This window comes from Panthera onca, chromosome A1 (genome assembly GCF_046562875.1).
Source record: "Panthera onca isolate mPanOnc1 chromosome A1, mPanOnc1 haplotype 2, whole genome shotgun sequence".
Lineage (NCBI taxonomy): Eukaryota > Metazoa > Chordata > Mammalia > Carnivora > Felidae > Panthera > Panthera onca.
The window spans coordinates 234,681,619-234,704,979 of NC_138339.1; the positions used below are offsets into that span (position 1 = coordinate 234,681,619).

A 23,361-nucleotide genomic window follows, 5' to 3' on the forward strand; every position below is an offset into this window, starting at 1 on the left:
GAAAAATGAACATCAATTATCTATAGTCTCCTCCAGAAAACAGAAAAGGAGGAAACACTTCCCAATTCATTTTGTGAAGCTGTTATTATTACCCTGATACCCAAACCAGACAAAGACAGTGGAAAAAAAAAAAAAAATGTTTCAATATCCCTCAAGGGTACAGACACCAAAATTCTTTAAATGTACTAGTAAATAGAATTCAGAAATACAGGAAAAGAAATATAAAGGTTTATTCCACATATTCAAGGTACATTTAATAATTGGAAATCCATCCATGTAATCCACCATTTTAGGCTAAAGAAGAAAAATCACATGGTAATATCAATAAATGCAGGAAAAGCATCTGACAAAATTGAATGTCAATGAGAAAAATTAGAGAAATGTAGGAATAGAGGGGAACATTCTCAACATGGTACAGAACATCTACAAAAACTTAGAGCTACTATTAAAATATATGCAATGAAATGTAAGTGGTAAAAGACTAAATGCATTCCCCCCACCCCCCCATCCCAGATGGGAACAAGGCAAGGTTTTCTGCTGACATTACTCTTACTCACGTAGCACTGGAAGCAGTATAAAGTGCAGTAAAGAGGCATACATTTTGGAAGGGAAGTAATAAGACTGTATTTGATTTTGACATAGTTGTCTACATAAAAAAGTTGTCTACCTAGATTTCCAAGGAATCTAAAATAAAATGAAATAATGTGTTTTTGGCAAGGATGCAGGATACCAGATAAACACAAAACACTTTCATTTCTGTATAGTGGCAATAAACCTGTGGACCCTGAAATTTAAAAATACAATACCATTTATAAGCACTCAAAATGTGAATTAGGTATAAATCTAACAATATAGACAGGATCTGTATGCTGAAAATTTCATTACAATGTTGATGAAAGAAATTAAAGAAGATCTAGATAAATGGAGAGAGAAACAATGTTCATGGATTGGACGGCTCAACACAGTAAGGGATACTTATTCTCCCCAAATTGACATACCAATTTAATGGAACTCGTAGGAAAATCCCAGCAAGATCTTTTGTAGTTATGGATGAGGTTATCCTGAAATATTTACAGAAAGGCAAATGAACTATAATAACTAAAACAATTTCGAGAAAGCAGCATAAAATGGAAGGAATAAGATTTCAAGACATTCTACGACAGTAATCAAGAGTGTGTAGTTTTGGTAAAGGGATAGACACATAGCTCAGTGCAACAGAATAGAAAACCCAGAAATAGATCCATACAAATATTCCCAAACGATTCTGTCAAAGGTGCAAAAGCAATTCTTTGGAGAAAAGGTAACATTTTCAACAAATGGTTCTGGAGCACTTGTACATTCACAGGCAAAACAAAACAAAACAATAACCTCAAATAAACCCTTGACCTAAATCACACTTTATACAAAAATTAATTAATAATTTATCATGACTTAAATGTAAAATGATACAACTTTTAGGGGAAAGAATTGGAAAACAAAATCTTTAGGATCTGTAGTAGGCCAAGATTTCTCAGAATCAATGCAAAAAATGTGATCCATAAAAGGAAAAATTGATAAATTGGACCTCATCAAAATGAACAGCTTTTGCTTTTGAAGATGAAGAGACAAGCTGAAAACTCGGAGAAAATATTTGCAAGCCACATGTCTGACAAAGGACTGGTATCTGGAAATACAAAGAACTCTCAAAACTACATAAACAAAACAAAACAGACACACAAAAACAAGCAAACAAAACCTCCAAACCAATTCACTTAGAAAATGGGCAAAAGAGACAGAGACATTTCATAGAACAGGATATAAACATGGAAAATAAAGCACATGAAGACATTTTCTACATCATTAACCATTAGGGAAATGCAAATTAAAATCAGAGTCGAAGTATCACCACACACCTATCAGAATGGTCAAAATTTAAAATAGTTCCAACACCAAACGCAGGTGAGGATGTGGAGAAACTGGATTATTCATACATTGCAGGTGGGAATATAAAATGGCACAGCCACTTGGGAAAACATTTTGGCAGTTTTGTATAAAATTGAACACACAACTATTATATGACCCAGTAATTGCACTATTCCAGAGAGACAGAAACCTATGTTCACACAAAAACCTTTATAGAGTTGCCTATAGAGGCTTTACTAGACAGTTGCCCTCTATGGGTAAGGGCTTAATTATGATATATCTACAGTTATTTTTGTTTATTTATCTTAAATCCAAACACCTTACTAAGTATTCCTACACATTTCTACAATTTTTAGGTCAAGCAGATAGGATTTTGTGGGTGATAAATTCTTTCTTTAGAAATTGGGTTATATTTGTTTACTTTCCAATAATCATACCTAATTTCTTACCGTCCCACCCCCCTCCCCCATCTTATGGCAATACCCAGAAACTCTGCTAGAACCCAGTCTCTTCTTGTTCCTGACTAACATGGAAATGCTTTAACATTTTATAGTTAAGTGTGGGTAGTTGCTTTGACATTTTATAGTTAAGTGTGGGTAGTTGCATTTCATTCTGGTAAATAACTACCAACCTTGCAAAGTTTTGCTAAGAATTTTATTTTTCTAGAATGCATATTAAACTTTTTACTAATTTTCTCAGCCTCAATTGCTACAATTTTTTTCTTTTTAATGTCTTTTAATGTTTGTTTATTTTTGAGAGAAAGAGACCGAGTATGAATGGGGGAAGGGCAGAGAGAGAGAGAGAGAGGGAGACACAGAATCCGGAGCAGGCTCCAGGCTCTGAGCTGTCAGCACAGAGCCTGATGCGGGGCTTGAACCCACGAACCGTGAGATCATGACATGAGCCGAAGTCAGACACTTAACCGACTGAGCCATCCAGGCACCCCTACTTTTTCTTTTTAAATTCATTAATCTATCATTCTTGAGCATCTGCTTTTGAGCTTATTGGTAATACATATTTTCTTTTTCTGAGAAATATTTGTTCATGTTGTTTATTCATCTTTCTATTGGGATATTTGTACTTTTTATTGGTTTATAGGACTTCTTTACATATTTAAACTTTTTTAAATGTTTTATTTATTTTTGAGAGAGAGCATGAGCAGGGGAGGAGCAGAGAGAGGGAGAGAGAGGATCTGAAGCAGCCTCTGCACTGACAGCGAGTCCGATGTGGGGCTTGAACTCAGGAACTGTGAGATCATGACCTGAGCTAAAGTTGGATGCTCCACTGACTGAGCCACTTGGGTTCCCCCATATTTTTTATACCAATTCTTTGTCAGTTAAACATGTCATCAAAGCCTTCTCCCAGTTGGTAACTTGCTCTCATATTTTTGTTAAGGCATCTTTTTTTTTAACAGAAGTGCATCCCAAACTGTTTCGATGTAGGTTTCTGAGCGTCCAAACTTCTAAGACATTTGCGTGCCTGAGAATATTTGCGTTAAACTTTCACGTTTGTTTGATATTTGGAAAGATATAACATTCTTAATTTAAAGGTCTTTTATTTAGATAATTAAAAAGAAAACTTCGCTTTCTTCCTGTGTCTCGTATTGCTGTTAAAAAAAGACAGATGGCAATTCGATTCTCGTTCTCCTGAAGATGATCTTCTTTTCCTCTCTGTGAAGTTGAGGTCTGCTTATTGCAATGAGACATTCTCTAGATCGGTGTTTCTCTGGGCATGCTCTCTAGACCAGCATCATCAGCGTCCTTTGGGAAATGCAAATCCTAGCTCTCCACCTCAGACCTACTGAATAAAAACAAACAAACAAACAAACAAAAACCCCTGGGGGTGAATCTCAGCAATCTGTGTTCCAACAAGACTTGCAGGTGCATCTGATGTATGTAAAAGTTTGGAGCCATTATTCTAGATCCTTGCTACTCTAAGTGCGGTCCAGATATCAGCCTCATCAGCTACAGCTATAAATGTATCAAACATGCCATGATGTTTGGTTAAAGTCACTACACTTTCAAAAATGTTATTTTCATGTAGAGATGATGAAAAGTTGACTTTCCTACTACCTCTTTGAACCTTATTAAAAATATTTGCAAAATACTCATACGGCAAAATTTTCTAACAAACTTTATGTTAAAGTTTGAGGTACCTTATTTGTTGTCTGGTAAGTGCAATACATTTTGGACCCTCATTTTCATAATTTTGTTAACTACTAGGACACTGAACTTTGCCATTAAAGTTTTATATTAATTTTACTTTGACTTTATTTTACAGGCTTTGTTAGAAACAGCTGAAATGCAAACAGAACAATTGTCAAGCCTCTCTGGAAAAATAGAATGTGAAGGACCTAATCGTCATTTCAATACCTTCATTGGAACCTTGTATCTAAATGGGAAAAGGTATCGTTTTTCTCTTATTGAACATTTTTTTTAAATGGAACATAAAATATGACCATTTTTGTTCTCTCAGTTTAATAGTTTTTTCATTTTTTTACTTGATTTTGAAATACCGGAGGCATCAATATACTGTTAAAAAGGTTCTTAAATATGGGAGGAAAATGTATGGCGTTTTAAAAAATTTTTTTAACGTTTATTTATTTCTGACACACAGAGCATGAGTGGGAGAGGGACAGAGAGAGAGACACAGAATCCAAAGCAGGCTCCAGGCTCTGAGCCATCAGCACAGAGCCTGACGCAGGGCTCGAACTCACAAACCGTGAGATCATGACCTGAGCCGAAGTCGGTTGCTCAACCGACTGAGCCACCCAGACACCCCTATATGGCATTTTTAAAATTGGTATACCTGTAAATGGGCTAGAGAAGTCAGGTCTAAGTTCCCTTTGCGTAGAAGTACTTGGCACATCCCTTGGGCTATGTTAGCGGGAAGAACAAAGTTTCGAAAGTCATCCAAGAAGAGAAGTTTGATAATGATGAAGGATTTTCCCTAATTTCTGCTCCACTTCTGCTTAGCTTCCACTTAAGACTTTTATGGAAGCATTGTTTTTCATGTTTATTTATTTTTGAGAGAGAGAGAGAGAGAGAGAACGAACAAACACAAGTCGGGGAGGGACAGAGAGAGGGAGACGCAGAATCCGAAGCAGGCTCCAGGCTCTGAGCTGTCAGCACAGAATCCAACGCGGGGCTCAAACTCAGGAACCGTGAGATCATGTCCTGAGCCTAAGCCTGATGCTCAACTGACTGAGTCACCCAGGTGCCCGGGAAGCATTTTTTTATATAGTGAGTGAGTCAGCCCAGTGCCAGAGGGGAGGAGGACAGGGAAATATGGCAAACCAAGGTTGCTTTGTGTGCTCTGAATGACCACATGTAATCTTTTCTATAGAAAACCAAATTGGTAATACACAAGTATTTATTCCTCTGCCCAGTCTTCCTTGACATTAAGTTTCATAGTCACCCTAGGTATGAGAGGTATTATTTCTCTAGAACTTTTAATCAACTTACCTTTAGGTTAGTGAGAAATGGATGATAAAACCATTTTTTTCCCATGCTCCTTGTATGAAGACACATTTGTTTTTGTTGCTATTTCCCCCCAAAGTTGAACTTGACAAAAAAGAAATAAGTATAAGATGAAAGCCTAGGCTTGCTTCACTTTGTGAAAAGAAAAGAAAAAACTTTTTGGTAATGTATACATGCTCTTTATTTTTAGCCCTGTTGCAGTAGGGCCTGATCAGGTCTTGCTAAGAGGTACACAACTTAAAAATACCCAGTGGATCCTTGGCGTAGTTGTTTACACTGGATCTGAAACCAAATTCATGCAGGTAAAATGATTTGTGATGACTGTATTGCCTCTAGATTTTTCCCTTTTTTATGAGGTGAGGGGGGTTAGTATCATATATCTCTTGAATTTAGGAGGCTCATGTCTGTTTACTAACCTGAAGTTTGAAGGGAGGTCCATATTTCATTTTAGTCTACATGGCTCCCATTAGTGGTAAGATTATTTTGGCCAAAATGACATTGGAAGTTCTGTGTAAGTTATTACTCTTACATACCATTCTTCCCAATCACTGTCTTTCGAGAACCCTTTGGTTTGTCCCTTCAGGACATCCTTCAAAACACCTGTTTTGGACTAGGAATGTTTTGCACATTTCTTATCCTTAATACTTTGACAGTAAGTCCGCCCGTTATTCCATCTGCTAAAATATAACATTTGGCTTTGACTGTTGCTTGCACAAGTATCTCTTTGGCACCTGTGTAATGCCAGACACTGTGCTAAGACCATGGGGTATAGTAGGGCACAAGGCCTGTTTCCTGCCCTCGACTTACCTGCGGTCTGTGAAGGAAGACAGTCAAGGTAACGTAATAGCCAGAGGTCACTAAGGCAGGTTAAGTGTAGGACGCTGTGTGTTTCTATAGGAGCGCCATCCAACCTGACATTGAGGCTGTTGTGGGGAAGAACGATGTAAACAAACCGAGACCTGAAAGCTGAGTAGAGCAGATGAAAGTTTCAAGGGTGTGGGAGGTTCAGAATGAAGGCGCGGCAGGTGGGAGAGCGCTAGACCAAGACTTGCCTGTGTCCAAGGGCCATCTGGGGAGCGCTGCTCAGTGTGACTGTAGGGTAAATGGCAGAGAAAGAAGGCATGGAATGGTGACAGACTAGTCCGAGGAAAGTTGGGGCCCTTGTGACTGGGGCCCTAGGTACATTTTCTTGCAAAGCTATGACTGGTCAGTAACATTCCACTCTCTCTTTGCTTCCTGGTTTCTTGTCTCACTTTTCTTTTTCCTCTCATTCCTCCTGCCCTGGGATTGCACCCTGCAGTAGTGCGTTAATGTGTAAGTTTTCCTTACACTCTGTATACTAAAAACCCCGGACGAAGACGGCGATATAGACACGGTCTACCCACAAATAGAAGTTTGTATCTGGACAGTGAACCAAGGGCAACATAGACCCACCTAATCGTGACCTGTGATTCAGCTGTAAAACGCACAACTCTCTAACGCTACACCCTTCTGACTTCAGTTGTCTTCAAATGATCGTGCTGTTATCACTTAATTGTATAGCTGGTGATACAACATTCAGTCTCAAATTTAAATGCCTACTGTTGATTTAAGGAGCCTGTCCCATTATCTCCCCTGTGTGGCTAGTCTGTGCAGCAGCTCATGAGAAGGTGCATCCTACTATTCCACATTATTTTGTGGGTGTAAATCATTGCTTATTATACATGCTGATTGGGTCATTTCAGAATCACAAAAATCTCAAAGTGGGCCTTTTCACAACTTCAGGAAAGAAAGAACTAGTAAATGTAAATATTTCCTTACTGAAAGGTTTTAAGCACAACACACTTAGCTCAAAACTATTCTATATTGTATAGCATTTGAAGACATTACTTACACCCGTTAAAAAAAGAGAAGGAATGACATGATTGCTTTGGAGATATTATACATAGATGTATATATTATATAAATTATAGTACGTACACACATATGCACGGACGTTCTCTAATAATATGCTTAATGCAGTTAAAACTAGGATTTCAATTTTTATTCCTGTGCTTTGTAAAAAAGCTGAGTTATTTAGATTACTAACTCATATTTTCATAACTAATAGACTTTGAGGATTTATGCTTCCACACTTAAAAAAATGTAGGGGCACCAGTGTGGCTCAGTCATTTAAGAGTCTGACTAGTGGTCTGAGCTCAGGTCTTGATCTCGGGGTTGTGAGTTCAAGCCCTATGTTGGGCTCTGCACTGGGTGTGAAACCTGCTTAAAAAAATATGTAGAAATGGTAAATTTAATCTGGCAAAGTATGGTTGCAAAGTTAAATATCTATATCTGTTTATATGCTTGCTAATTATACATGTTATATATAAGAAAGTTAAATATACATTTATTTGTCAATATTTTAATAGACCTATGCAGACAATTATCAGAAATTTATGGGTAAATTTGAAATGCTAATAGAAAGTTATTATTTGAAGCTCTCCTGTATCCCTAACCCAGAGCTTTGGTGTCCCTAAAATATGTGTTAGAATAATTATTGTACTGGTAAAATCTTAAAAAAAATTTTTTTTTAATGTTTATTTTTGAGAGAGAGAGACACAGAGCACGAGTGGGGAGGGACAGAAAAAGAGGGAGACACAGAATCTGAAGCAGCCTCCAGGCTCTGAGCTGTCAGCACAAACCCCGATGCGGGGCTCAGACCCGTGAAAACTGCAAGATCATGCATGACCTGAGCTGAAGTTGGACCCTTAACCGACTGAGCCACCCAGGTGTCCCTGTACTGGTAAAATCTTGAATATTTCCCCAACAGACTCAGATAAAAGGTATCTTTCCATGGTTTTCAAACCAGAAATAATTCAATAACTATAAATAGTAAAGCCAATAAATTAGTACAGTCTTTTTCTCTTTTATCTGTACAGAAGATCACCTAGACTGTGTGATTTACCACATTTGCTTTTTTAAAAAACCCTAGAACTGTGGGTTGGTGGGTCCGCTGTGTGAATATGTTCTCTGTGAATAAGTAGAAGATGCCTCAAGGACTGAAGTGGGAAAAGCCCCATCAGTCAACAACATGGTGCTTTCAGTGTTGGTACTTACTTGGCAAAAACCATATTCTCCTTTTCAACTGTTGGGATTTTGGACCTCCTCTTACCATAAAAATATTCATGCATTATAATTCCTTTGATTGTTTTCCATTCTCTTTGGTGTCTATGCATTCGCCATGGTGCAGAATTCCATCAAATTGCCTCTCAAGAGATCGACTGTTGAGAAGGTGACCAATGTGCAGATCCTGGTGTTGTTCCTGCTGCTTCTGGCCATGTCCTTGGTGAGCTGTGTGGGAGCCATACTCTGGAAGGAAGGGCATGGAGGAGACATTTGGTACATCGGGACGAAGGGTAAGTGTCCGAGGGTGTTGACAAGCTACCGTTTGAAGAGTGGTAACGCTTTGAAGTGACTTTAAACACTTGTTTCCATGTTTTTATTTGAAAGGGAAGGCCCTTGTTCTAAGTGGTAGAACAGAACAGTTTTTGTTGTTTGTTTTGGTTTTTTGAGACACTGAGGATTAGTGAGTTTTAGAAACAGTGTTTCCTTCTTAAGATTGTTCTGCCAGTGCCACATAATCTTGGCATTCCAGAATAAAGGAGAGAAGACGGGTCAAGGCAGAGGAATGAGATGGTGAGGCAGACACACAGGGCCTCTGTCCTTGGCTTTGTCACTTAGTCACCAGGAGAACTAGGACAAGGCTTTTTACTTCTCTGAGCAATGCTTCCCTCATTTGAAAATGGGGATAATACCTACCTTATGGGGTTAGTACAGTGCTCTGTGTACAAGGAATGATGCCCCCCAAATGAAGACAGGGGTCCCTGAAGGGGACCAGAAGGTTGGTAAAAGATGTAAAGGTAAACTGATACTTGGCCATTAAAAGTTCAGTCTTTTTTTCTTTTTTTTTTTTTTGCTTATGTCTTTCCATGTTTTCACAATTAACCGTCATATATCTTTCTACTTTTCTCATCTATCCACTGAGGATTTTAAATTGTTCTAACTTCCCTTGAGCAGATCTGTCTGGGAGCATCTTAAAAATAAAGAAGCGAAGATACAGACTTTGTAGATTGTATCAGAAAACTATGGATTCATTCTTGTGCAATCTTGGTTTCTAAATGTTACTTGTATGGTTTTTAGCTCAAGCTTTTAGATTTTCAGTGATTTCAAAAAAGTAATCTCAACTTAAATGTGCTTGTTTAATTTATCCTAGCCCAAGACTGTGAATATTATATTATTTTGACACATACATAAATTCTTACAGAAGTCACTGACATTTTGGTGTTGATAAAATGTCAAATTCTGCATACCCTACAAATGACCTTTTCTTGCCTTCTTCGTCAGACTTCTTGAAGGAGACACAACCCTCACTGTTTCTATTTTCTTACCTCCTGGTCCCTTCCCATCTGCTAGCCATTTCAACCAGTCTACTGGAATTGTGCCTCAAGGCAATTCCTAATTGCCAAACCCAGTGGTCATTTAAGTGGAATTTAATTGGATTTCTGCCACCCTCTTCTGAGTTTTATTTTATTTTTTATTAAAGTTTATTTATTTATTTTGAGAGACAGAGCAAGTGGGGAAGGGACAGAGAGAGAGAGAGGGAGAGGGAGAATCTCAAGCAGGCTCTGCACTGTCAGCACAGAGCCCGATGCAGGACTTGAACTCATAAACCGTGAGGTCATGACCTGAACCGAAACCAAGAGTCGGAGGATTAACAGACTGAGCCACCCAAGCGTCCCACCCTCTTCTGATTAAAAACAAACAAGCAAACAAATCATCTGTTCCTTACTTGATTCATGAACACCTTGATCCATCTCTTACATGCTGGTGTTTTGCAGGATCCTGTGTTCACCAGGAATGCCTCAACTTGGGTCCATAAATCCTGAAAATTTTGTGACACTTTTAGGCATATATTTATGTGTGCATGTTTTTTCCTGTAGGATGGCCTTCACCAGCTTCTTAGGGATTGTTTTATCCAAGAAAATCCTAAGAGAGCTCACTTGCTTTAATAATTTCAATTGTCATCCATTAGTTGATTTCTCTTCTACCTGCTTGCCTCCAGCCCAGATACCTCTATGAATTATTAACCCAATGATGCCTGGACATTGCTTTCCAGATATCTTGTAGACTTCTTACATAATGTACAAAACTAAATTCAAGTTTTTTTCCCCAAATGAGTGTCTTTTTTCAGTGTTCTCCATGTAAATTGTAGGCATTGCTATCCAACCATCATCCAAGCTGGAAACATAAATGTCACACTCACCCCTCCTCGCTTCCTCCTCTTTTCCCCACTTCTATCCCCATGGCCTTCATCATCCAATCAGTTCCAAAGTCTTATTGATTCCACCTTTTCAATATTTTGTCTGTGCACACTCTTTTTCATCCCTGAACTACTGCCACAGTTCTCCAACTGTTTGCCCAGCCCTCAGTCAAGTTCCACTCAGATTCATTCTTTATACAGTTTCCAGAAAGATGTATGTAAAAAGTAGTTATGAATGCATGCAGTAGCTTCTCTGTATCCTGTTGTTTACAATGGCTTGGTGGACCACTGCCTGATGGCCCATTGTTTGTTTTTGTAAATAAAGTTTTATCAGAACACAGCCATATTTATTTGTTTATGTATTACATGTGATTGCTTTCTTTCTTTTTTTAAAAAAAATTTAATGCTTATTTATTTATTTTATTTTTTAACATTTATTTTTGAGAGACATAGAGAAACACAGCATGAGCAGGGGAGGGGCAGAGAGAGAAGGAAACACAGATTCCAAAGCAGGCTCCAGGCTCTGAGCTGTCATCACAGAGCCCGATGTGGGGCTCGAACCTACAAACTGTGAGATCATGACCTGAGCGAAAGTCAGATGCTTACCTGACTAAGCCACCCAGGCGCCCGTAATGTATGTTTATTTTTGACAGACAGGTCATGAGTCGGGGAAGGGCAGAGAGAGAGGGAGACACAGAATCCAAAGCAGGTTCCAGGCTGTGAGCTGTCAGCAGAGAGCCTGATGGGGGGCTCGAGCCCACAAACCATGAGATCATGACCTGGGCTGAAGTCAGATGCTTCACTGACTGAGCCACCCAGATGCCCTTACATGTGATTACTTTCAGTGCTACAACAGCAGAGCTGAGTAGTTGGAACTGGGACTGTATGTCTTGCAAAACCGAAATTATTTATCCTCTGGCTATTAGCATGGCACATCAGGACTTTCATATCTGGTCCTATCTCCATCATCTGATACTTAGTCTGTATTCACAGAAGACTGACTTTTGTTCTCTTTCGTGATCCTTCCATCCACCAGTTGCTTCAGCATCTCTAGGCCTTTTGTCTACAGTTCCTTCTGCCTCAATGCACCTCTGGTCTCTTCGTGACTGGATACCTGTCTCTTCTCATTTCAGTCCAAGATGAGGCATTACCTTCTCCAGCAGCATTTCCTATATCTTATCTCCCTCTCTTAGTTAGGAGGCCTCTTTGGCTTCTATAATGATGTCCTTAATAGATATCATTCCATTTCCATGTTTTATAATCATTGTTTGCCCCATCCTTCCAGCTAGATTGTGAATTTTTGAGGACAGGAATCATTGTATCTTTAACTCCAAGAACAGTGCCTTTTCATAATAGGAACTCAGTAATTAATTTTTTAAGTAAAAGAAATAATTTTTATATTTAGAAGCAGAACTCTATTGTTTTTTAGCCCAGCCCCTTGTTTTATGAAAGTGAAATAGATTCTGTATATTTACCAAAAAGCACAGAGGAAGTTACTGGCTTATTTGGAATAAAAATCTGTTATTGGCTCTGGACTGTATCACTCTGCCCAAGATATTCTAGGCTAAAAGAAGAGAAAGGTATTAGGTAATTAAACTATAACTGCATTTTCAGTAATTAATACATTTAGCAAAGCACTAGAGATCTTTTCTCAACTTCTCTGTCCAAAAAAACGGTCCTAATAATATCTGCCTCTAGTATTCCTAAAAGAATGATTTATGACCATAAGGTAGCATAGTAAGTATAAAAGTGTAATCATGGCAAATAAGGGAAAGTTAGTAAACTCAAGGTGATAAGAATTTGAATTGATATGATAGTGAATTAAACTTGACCTTTAGGTTGATGGAATTTAGAAATCTAGATTTAACTACAATCGTTCTGAGTTACAGGTGTGTTCCCTTTTAGGAAAAATGAATATAAAATTTTAACTTAAAATTATTTAATTTTGTCTCTCAGTATACATATTTGTGCTTAATTAATCTAACAAATCAATTTGTTTAGTTCTTTTCAGTTGTAACTCAACATATAAATTTAATACATAAGATTGAGATGTAAGTTTTCAGAAAGACCTATAGAAAGCAGTCTGTATATGTCTCCTGAATACCTTCTGTATATTTTTCAGTAAATTTCTGGGAAATTAGACTGAACTTTTATTGGAAAATTACTCTCTCAAATACACGTACCTCTTTAAAAATGAGTGCATCACTAGGTTTTACAAAGTATGATATTTATTTTTTTATTTTCCTTTTGGCTTTACTTTCCTTCATTTTCTAAGTTTAAAAAACCATTAATTATCTCTTTGTCTTCAAGCACGTACTTCCAGCTAAATAAAATGTCCTCTTCATGCTCTTCCTTTCATCTCCATTTAACAAACTCCCTTCCTCAAAACTGGGCTCACCTTCTTTTGTGCACCCTCTTTCTGGGCCCTCCATTTTGTGTCGTTGCAACTCTTCGTGTTCAGCACTATCATGGATTTCATTGTGTCGTAATTCCTGACACATCTTCCTTTCTCAAGCTGCATCCAAAGCTCCCTGGGAGCAGGGTCTGTCTCTTGCTAGATCTTGTATGTTGACGCTTGGCACACGCCCTATTACAGTGTTGGTGCTTAACTGGGACTTAACTCCAGGTGGCAGACAGACACATGAAAAGATGCTCAATGTCACCCATCATCAGGGAAATACAAATCAAAGCCACACTTTGAGATACCACCTCACACCGGTCAGAGTGGCTAAAATGAACAATTCAGGAAATCATAGATACTGGCGAGGATGTGGAGGAATGGGAACCCTTTTGTACTGTCGGTGGGAATGCAAACTGGTGCGGCCGCTCTGGAAAACAGTGTGGAGGTTCCTCAAAAAATTAAAACTAGAACTATCCCTCCTAGCAATAGCCCTGCTAGGAATTGACCCAAGGGATACAGGAGTGCTGATGCATAGGGGCACGTGTACCCCAATGTTTATAGCAGCACTTTCAACAATAGCCAAATTATGGAAAGACCCTAAATGTCCATCAACTGACAAATGGATAAAGAAGATGTGGTTTATATATACAATGGAATACTACTTGGCAATGAGAAAGCATGAAATCTGGCCATTTGCAGCAACGTGGATGGAACTAGAGGGTATTATGCTAAGTGAAATAAGTCAGTCAGAGAAAGACAGATACCATACGTTTCACTCATATGTGGATCTTGAGAAACTTAACAGAAGACCATGGGGGAGGAGAAGGGGGAAAAAAAAGTTACAGAGAGAGAAAGAGGCAAACCATAAGAGACTTAAATACAGAGAACAATCTAAGGGTTGACGGGGGTGCAGGAGAGGGGAAAGTGGGTGATGGGCATTGAGGAGGGCACTTGTTGGGATGAGCACTGGGTGTTGTATGGAAGCCAATTTGACAATAAACTATATTAAAAAATAGAACTATTTTATGTGTCCATTTAATTTTACCCTTAATAGTAATTTTCGTGGAGAAATTTTCACAATTTTAAAACGTAATAATGCAAAGATGAATAGAGGTATTGCCTGAAGCTGTGACATGATTCCTCTGATCTTCTTCCACAGATTACAGCTCCCACAGCTTAGGGTTTGACATATTGGTGTTCATCATCTTGTATCACAATCTCATCCCCATTAGCCTGCTGGTCACTCTGGAAATTGTGAAATATATTCAGGCCCTGTTTATAAACTGGGTGAGTATGAAAATCAGAAAATTTAAAAAAGCTCTCTCAGGGCGCCTGGGTGGCTCAGTCGGTTAAGAGTCCGACTTCAGCTCAGGTCCTGATTTCACGGTTTGTGAGTTCGAGCCCTGCATCAGGCTCTGTGCTGATGGCTCAGAGCCTAGAGCCTGCTTCGGATTCTGTGTCTCCTTCTCTCTCTGGCCCTCCCTGAACTTGTGCTCTGTCTCTCTCTTCTCTCAAAAATAAATAAATGTAAAAAAAAAAATTTTTTTTTTAAAGTTCTCTCTTGACCTGTGGCTTTGGTTTTAAGAATCAGAGTGCCTGAGTTCCTACCGTGGTGCACAGGCGAGTTGTGTTCCTGACAGGAGAGCCAAACATCAGGGTCAGCCTGACTCAGCAGTGCCTGGGCCTCTCTGTGTCACTCTTGAGGACACTGTTTCTTAATATGTTTTTTCCTAGCTGACAAGAAAGATTCAAGAGCTAGTGACTTAGTAGCAACTGCAAAGAGATGGCCCATTAAAATTTAAGATATTCTAGAAGAGTAGAGTCCAGTAGACTTACAATAGATTTACGTATGTTGGCAAGAGTGACAGAAACAGCCATTCCAGAATGACTTCAAACTAAGGAAAAGATTTCTTAGGTGAAAACCATGCATTTACTTAAATTGATACTTAGTATCATGTGACTGAGCAAATTTTCTACTTTGAATGTGCATTTGCAATTTTTAGTTATATTTAAAAAGATTTTTTTGTGGAAATAAATTTTTTGCTAGATGTCCTACTAAAATGTTTCCCTGTATCAATGAATTACCATCACTTGAAGGGTAGTGTTATTTTTAACCACCACAAAATGAGACAGAGTGCTTTTAAGTGTATTCTCATTTAAAATTCACAGTGGCGCTGTGAGATCCGTGTTATCGCTCCCATTTTATAGATGTAGTAGCTGCAAAGCATACTCAGGATCTCAGACACTCTGTGGGAGCGTCTGAGGCAGAGCCGGGATTTGGAAGCCAAGTCTTCCAATACCAAACCAACCACACACTGATAGTTGTTTCTGTGTAGCATTGCCTGCCCTGAATCAGCTCTGCCAAAGCGTGTGAGAAACTAGCACCCAAGACTCTCTTAGTATTCTAGGCTCCATTTTGAATTCTTTCTCATGTCAGCCATGTCAGAAGACCAGTGGCAGCCCAGTTGACCTGCAGACGTTTTGAGCCTAGTTCTGACTGCGTGGCTTGGCTGTTTTGCTCATTTCTTGCAGGATGAAGATATGCATTATGAAGGGAATAACGTCTATGCCATGGCCAGAACGTCCAATCTTAACGAAGAGCTTGGGCAGGTGAGGGCCCCTTCAGGGCCTGGGTATGTGACAAGAACTTTGAAGAAGGTGGATCTAGGGAGAGCGTGTGCAAAGTTAAAGTGCAAATTCAGCCATAAGCTGTAGTTGACATGATACCCATGTGGAGCTTCAAAAGTATAATTAGCTAAAAATATTGATAATGCATCACGGGTTGCAAGTCGAACGGACCTAATACAGGTTATTAATGTGCTTATGAAAGAGTAGAAGAGCTGGAGAGGCAGGTAGTGAAAGCGTCAGTTAGCTCTCAAGTTTTCAGTTAGCTTTCAGGGAGTCAGTCACAGGAACCTGGGCATCCGCCACTGGTGGCCATGCTCCTGCTTCCCTACGGCAGAGGACCCACAGGGAAGCATCTGGAGCCTGCTGCAAAATTTCATACCCATCTAACCCATGCATCTGCCCACAGCTGCCAATAGGCCAACGATGCAGCTTGTAATTCTTGACTGCAAGTTCCTTTCAGTGGTAGAATCTAAACTGGAATCCTGGGAGATAGGGAGAAATGTACCCTCAGGTCATGAGCCCCTACAGTACAACAGAAAGGGGCAGGAATGATGCCAGGTTACCAAATGGACAGTTGGTTGCCTTCTAAGTGACAGTGGCAGCTTTACAAGTATAAATTGTTTTTAAAAACTCCCACAATTATTTGTCAGTTATACCTCAGGACAGCTGGAAAAACTCAACTAACTCCCACAGTCGTATGGTACCTGGAAGGATGGGACTTCTGATTGGTACTTTTTTGTAATTATTTTTGCTATTAATGTTTTTTTTTAATAATATTATAAGTTCCCATGTTTCAATTAATTGGAAGCAATATGTAAATTATGATAAAAAGCAGAATTTCGGAGTTAAACTTCCTGGGAGTGAACCTTGGTCTCACTATTTACCAGCAGTGTCACCATGGGCTTCTTAGGTAACTTTGCTGGCCTTGATGCCTCATCTGTAATTCGGGCATGTCGATAGCAACTACTTCAGAAGGTTGTTTGGAGGACTGAATAAGATAATGTATTTGTAATACACTCAGCACAGTACCCAGTGTGAAGAAGGGATTTAATTAACCAGTATTTAGTTTATATGATTTCTAATTTATGGTCACATTGTATAGTATCATTTGAATAGTGAGTTCTCAGTAAATATTTATCTTAGAATATTTCTGGCTCTTGGAAATGCCTGATCTGAGAACACCATTAATAGCCTTTTTACCTTGGAAAACTAAAAATGAAGGAGGATGGAATAATCAGCTTTCTAGCAACTTTTCTGCTCGTGAAAATCTGATCATTTGCTAATCCTTTAGAACATATGTTTTCTGTTGACAGTTGGGAAAAAAATTAGTTTATCCCTCTTGCCTTGTCAGTCGACTCTAGCTACTTTAGAGTAGTAATTCAATATAATAAAACTGGCTTTGGAACTCAAGCTTTGAAAATTAATTATACTGGGATGCCTAGGTGGCTCAGTCGGTTAAGCATCTGACTTCGGCTCAGGTCATGATCTCACCGTTTGTGAGTTCAAGCCCTGCGTCGGGCTCTGTGCTGACAGCTCAGAGCCTGGAGCCAGCTTCAGATTCTGTGTCTCCCTCTCTCCCTGCCCCTCCCCACCCCTCCCCCGCTCACACTCTGTCTCTCACAAGTAAATAAACATTTAAAAAGTTAAAAAAAAATTAATTACATTGTTTATGTAGGTAATACATAAAGATAAGAGCAGAAATAAATGAAAACAAGACAATAAGTTTAATATTCAGGATGTATAAAAACTAGTACAACTCAATAGCAGAGGACTTTAATAGACATTTTTCCAAAGAATGTATATAAACAAACAATAAGCACCTGAAACGATGCTGAACATCCCTGATCTTTAAGGAACTGCAGATCAAAACCATAATGAGATAGCACTTGGCAGCCACCAGGACACCGACTGTAAAACTTTCACACCAGAGAACACGTGTTCATGAGGAGGTGGAGAAATGAACCCTTGTGCACTGCTGGTGGAAATGGAAGATGGTGCAGTCACGGTGGAAAACACTATGGAGAAACCTCAGAAAACGAAACCTAGAATGACCATATGTTCCAGCAATTCCACATCTGGGGATTTTCACAAAAGAATTGAAAGTGGGGACTCAAACAGGTATTATATACACACACGTTCTAAGCAGCACTATTCACAATAGGCAGATGGTGGAAACAACTCAAACGTCCAATAAATAATTAAACAAAACGTGGTCTGCACATACAGTGGAATATTATGCAGTCCTGAAAATGAATGAAATCTGGAAACAGGCTACAGCATGGATAAATCTTGAAGGTTATGCTAAGTGAAATATGCCAGACACAAAAGGACACAAATAGAACATGACTCAGCTTCTATGAAGTACTTGGAAAAGTAGCATAGTGGTTGCTAGGGGCTGCAGGGAGGACAGAATGGGGAGTCATTGTATTGTTGAATTGGTAGGAGGTTTCAGTTTGGGATGAGAAACGTTCTGGAGGTGGATGGTGGTGATGGTTGCACCACTATGTCAATGTGTTCAATAATAACACTTAAAAATGGTCAAAACGGTAAGTTTTATCCAAAAGCACTTTACCATGATAATAAAAAAATGGTTTAACATTGCCTCTTTTCCTTTTTTTATTGAGTATAATTGGCATCTATGATTATATTAGTTTCAGGTGTGCAACATAATGGTTTGGTATTTGTATATATTGCAAAACGATCATCATAATAAGTCTAGTTAACGTCTGTCACTATACATAGTTACAGAGTTCTGGTGATGAGAACTTTTAAGATCTATCTTCCTGGCAGCTTCTGAACATGCAGTATGGTAGTATTAACTACAATCACTGTGTTATACATGACATCCTGAGGATTCCTTTATTTTCTAACTGGAAGTTTGTACCTTTTGACCCCCTTCACCCATTTTGCTCACGGCTCATTTTGCTCACTCCTTGCCTCTGACAACCACCAATCTGTTCTCTGTAGCGAGTTTAGTTATTTTTCTTGTTCAGATTGCACAAGTAAGTGAATCCTGTGGCATTTGTCTTTCTTTGTCTGACTTATTTCACACAACATAATGCCCTCAGAGTCCTTTCATGTGCAAACAGCCAGATTTCCTTCTTTTTATGGCTCAATTTTGTGTGTGTGTGTGTGTGTGTGTGTGTGTGTGTGTGTGTGTGTGTATAATTATTACTGTATTACATATACACTACATTTTCTTTGGTCCATTCATTCATTGACAGGTTGTTTTATCTTGGCTATTGTAGATAATGCTGCCATGAGCATAGGGGTAAATCTATCTTTTTGACTTAGTGTTTTCATTTTCTTCAAATAAATACCCAGAAGTGAAATTGCTGGATCATATGGTAGTTCTGTTTTTAATTTTTTGATGAGCTTCCATGCTGTTTTCCATAGTGGTTGCCCCAATTTACACTCCCACCTACAGTGCACAAGAGTCCCCTTTTCTCTACATCCTTGCCAACACTTAATTGTCTTTTGGTAATAACTGTTCTAACAGGTGTGAAGTGATATCTCATTATGGTTTTGATTTGCATTTCCCTGATGATTAGTGGTGCTGAACATCTTTTTATGGGTCTGTTGGCCATTTGTATGTCTTCTTTGGAAAAACATCTATTGAGATCCTCTCCTCATTTTAAAAATTGGATTATTATTTTGCTGTTGAGTTGCATGAGTTCTTTATATATTTTAGACATTAACTCCCTTCATCAAATATATTATTTGCAAATATTTTCTCCTATTCATTGTGTTACCTTTTCATTTTGCTGATGATTTCTTTTGCTGTGCAGAAGCTTTTTAATTGGATGTAGTCCCACTTATTTATTTTTGCTTTTGCTGCCTTGGTTCTTAGTGTCAAATCCAAAAAATCATCAAGACTGATGTCAAAGAACTTACTACCTATGTTTTCTTCTAGGAGTTTTATGGTTTTAGGTCTTGTGTTCAAGTATTTAGTCCATTTTGAGTTAATTTTGTACATGGTATAAGAAAGTGGTCCAGCTGCATTCTGTTGCATGTGGTTGTCAAGTTTATTGGTGAGATTGTCATTTATTTATTGAACACCATTTATTGAAGAGACTCTCCTTTCCCTATTGCACATTTTTGTCTCCTGTGTTGTAAATTAATTGACCGTATGTTCATTGGTTATTTATGAGCTCTTTTTTCCATTCCATTGACCTACATGTCTGTTTTTATGCAAATCCCATACTGTTTGGATTTCTATAACTTTGTAATATAGTTTGAAATCAGGAAGCATGATACCTCCTTTGTTCTTTCTCAAGATTGCCTTGGTTATTTGGGGTTGTGGTTGCATACACATTTTAGGATTATTGTTCTAAATCTGTGAAAAATGCCACTGGAATCTTGATAGGGATTACATTGAATCTGTAGTTGGTTTGGGTAGTATGGACATTTTAACAATGTTAATTTCTCCAATGCATGAGTGTGGAATATCTTTCTATTTGTGTTTTCTTCAGTTTCTTTGATCACAGGTTTTTTGCCTCCTTGATTAGATTTATTCCTAGGTATTTTATTCTTTTTGATGCAATTGTAAATGGAATTGTTAATGTTTCTAACAGTCATTATTAATGTATAGAAATTCAACAGGTTTCTGTATGTTGAATTTGTAATCTGCAGCTTTACTGAATCCATTCATTCTAAGAAGTTTTTGGTGTGGTCTTCTGCAAATAGTGACAGTTTTACATTTTCCTTTTTAATTTAGGTGCCTTTTATTTTACTTGCCTAATTGTTCTGGCCAGGATTTCCAATGCTATGTTGAATAAAGTGGTGAGAGTGGGCACCCTTTCTTGTTTCTGATCTCAGAGGAAAAGCTTTCAGCTTCTCACCGTTGACCATTGGTGTTAACTTCAGGCTTGTCATATTGACCTTTATTATGTTGAAGTTTGCTCCCTTTAACCCCTACTTCATTGAGAGTTTTTATCATAAATGGATGTTGAATTTTGTCAAATGCTTTTTCTGCATCTCCTGAGATGGTTGTATTATTTTTATCCTTTATTTTATTGATGTGGTATATCACATTGATTGATTTTTTAAACTATTCTTGTATCACTGGAATAAATTCCACTTGATGATGTTGTGTAATCTTTTCAATGTACTGTTGAATTTGATTTGCTGATATTTTGTTGAGTATTTTTGCATCTATGTTCATCAGGGATATTGGCCTGTAAATTTTTTCTATAATGTCTTTATCTGGTTTTGGGGTGTGTGTGTGTGTGTGTGTGTGTGTGTGTGTGTGTGTGTGTGTGTGTGTCTATATCTTTCTATCTATATATACACTTAATGTTTTTTTTAAATTTTTATTTATTTATTTATTTATTTATTTATTTATTTATTTAATATATGAAATTTACTGTCAAATTGGTTTCCATACAACACCCAGTGCTCATCCCAAAAGGTGCCCTCCTCAATACCCATCACCCACCCTCCCCTCCCTTCCACCCCCCATCAACCCTCAGTTTGTTCTCAGTTGTTTTTTTTTTTGTTTTTTTTTTTTTAATTTTTTTTTTTCAACGTTTTTTATTTATTTTTGGGACAGAGAGAGACAGAGCATGAACGGGGGAGGGGCAGAGAGAGAGGGAGACACAGAATCGGAAACAGGCTCTAGGCTCCGAGCCATCAGCCCAGAGCCTGACGCGGGGCTCGAACTCACGGATCGCGAGATCGTGACCTGGCTGAAGTCGGACGCTTAACCGACTGCGCCACCCAGGCGCCCCTGTTCTCAGTTTTTAACAGTCTCTTATGCTTTGGCTCTCTCCCACTCTAACCTCTTTTTTTTTTTTTTTTTTTCCTTCCCCTCCCCCATGGGTTTCTGTTACGTTTCTCAGGATCCACATAAGAGTGAAACCATATGGTATCTGTCTTTCTCTGTATGGCTTATTTCACTTAGCATCACACTCTCCAGTTCCATCCACGTGGCTACAAAAGGCCATATTTCATTCTTTCTCATTGCCACGTAGTATTCCATTGTGTATATAAACCACAATTTCTTTATCCATTCATCAGTTGATGGACATTTAGGCTCTTTCCATAATTTGGCTATTGTTGAGAGTGCTGCTATAAACATTGGGGTACAAGTGCCCCTATGCATCAGTACTCCTGTATCCCTTGGATAAATTCCTAGCAGTGCTATTGCTGGGTCATAGGGTAGGTCTATTTTTAATTTTCTGAGGAACCTCCACACTGCTTTCCAGAGCGGCAGCACCAATTTGCATTCCCACCAACAGTGCAAGAGGGTTCCCATTTCTCCACATCCTCTCCAGCATCTATAGTCTCCTGATTTCTTCATTTTGGCCACTCTGACTGGCGTGAGGTGATATCTGAGTGTGGTTTTGATTTGTATTTCCCTGATGAGGAGCGACATTGAACATCTTTTCATGTGCCTGTTGGCCATCCGGATGTCTTCTCTAGAGAAGTGTCTACTCATGTTTTCTGCCCATTTCTTCACTGGGTTATTTGTTTTTCGGGTGTGGAGTTTGGTGAGCTCTTTATAGATTTTGGATACTAGCCCTTTGTCCGATATGTCATTTGCAAATATCTTTTCCCATTCCGTTGGTTGCCTTTTAGTTTTGTTGATTGTTTCCTTTGCTGTGCAGAAACTTTTTATCTTCATAAGGTCCCAGTAATTCACTTTTGCTTTTAATTCCCTTGCCTTTGGGGATGTGTCGAGTAAGAGATTGCTACGGCTGAGGTCAGAGAGGTCTTTTCCTGCTTTCTCCTCTAAGGTTTTGATGGTTTCCTGTCTCACATTCAGGTCCTTTATCCATTTTGAGTTTATTTTTGTGAATGGTGTGAGAAAGTGGTCTAGTTTCAACTTCTGCATGTTGCTGTCCAGTTCTCCCAGCACCATTTGTTAAAGAGACTGTCTTTTTTCCATCGGATGTTCTTTCCTGCTTTGTCAAAGATGAGTTGGCCATACGTTTGTGGGTCTAGTTCTGGGGTTTCTATTCTATTCCATTGGTCTATGTGTCTGTTTTTGTGCCAATACCATGCTGTCTTGATGATGACAGCTTTGTAGTAGAGGCTAAAGCCTGGGATTGTGATGCCTCCTGCTTTGGTCTTCTTCAAAATTACTTTGGCTATTCGGGGCCTTTTGTGGTTCCATATGAATTTTAGGATTGCTTGTTCTAGTTTCGAGAAGAATGCTGGTGCAATTTTGATTGGGATTGCATTGAATGTGTAGATAGCTTTGGGTAGTATTGACATTTTGACAATATTTATTCTTCCAATGCATGAGCAGGGAATGTCTTTCCATTTCTTTAAATCTTCTTCAATTACCTTCATAAACTTTCTATAGTTTTCAGCATACAGATCTTTCACATCTTTGGTTAGATTTATTCCTAGGTATTTCATGATTCTTGGTGCAGTTGTGAATGGGATCAGTTTATTTGTCTTTCTGTGGCTTCATTGTTAGTGTATAAGAATGCAACTGATTTCTGTACATTGATTTTGTATCCTGCGACTTTGCTGAATTCATGTATCAGTTCTAGCAGACTTTTGGTGGAGTCTGTCGGATTTTCCACGTATAATATCATGTCATCTGCAAAAAGTGAAAGCTTGACTTCATCTTTGCCAATTTTTATGCCTTTGATTTCCTTTTGTTGTCTGATTGCTGATGCTAGAACTTCCAGCACTATGTTAAACAACAGCGGTGAGAG

The 23,361-nt window shown here is 38.6% G+C and overlaps 1 protein-coding gene across 6 annotated transcripts in view; it reads left to right on the forward strand.

Moving 5' to 3' along the window:
* The window catches only part of LOC132680603 (phospholipid-transporting ATPase IB-like), a 222,975-nt gene that overhangs the window by 53,350 nt on the left and 146,264 nt on the right, over nt 1-23,361 (forward strand). For all 6 annotated transcript variants that reach the window (XM_078445640.2, XM_078445698.2, XM_078445736.2 and 3 more), the window contains 5 exons: nt 4,183-4,307; nt 5,572-5,683; nt 8,593-8,758; nt 14,223-14,350; nt 15,596-15,673. In XM_078445640.2, coding sequence (XP_078301766.2) covers nt 4,183-4,307; nt 5,572-5,683; nt 8,593-8,758; nt 14,223-14,350; nt 15,596-15,673 — 609 coding nt within the window. The remainder of the gene's footprint in view (nt 1-4,182; nt 4,308-5,571; nt 5,684-8,592; nt 8,759-14,222; nt 14,351-15,595; nt 15,674-23,361) is intronic.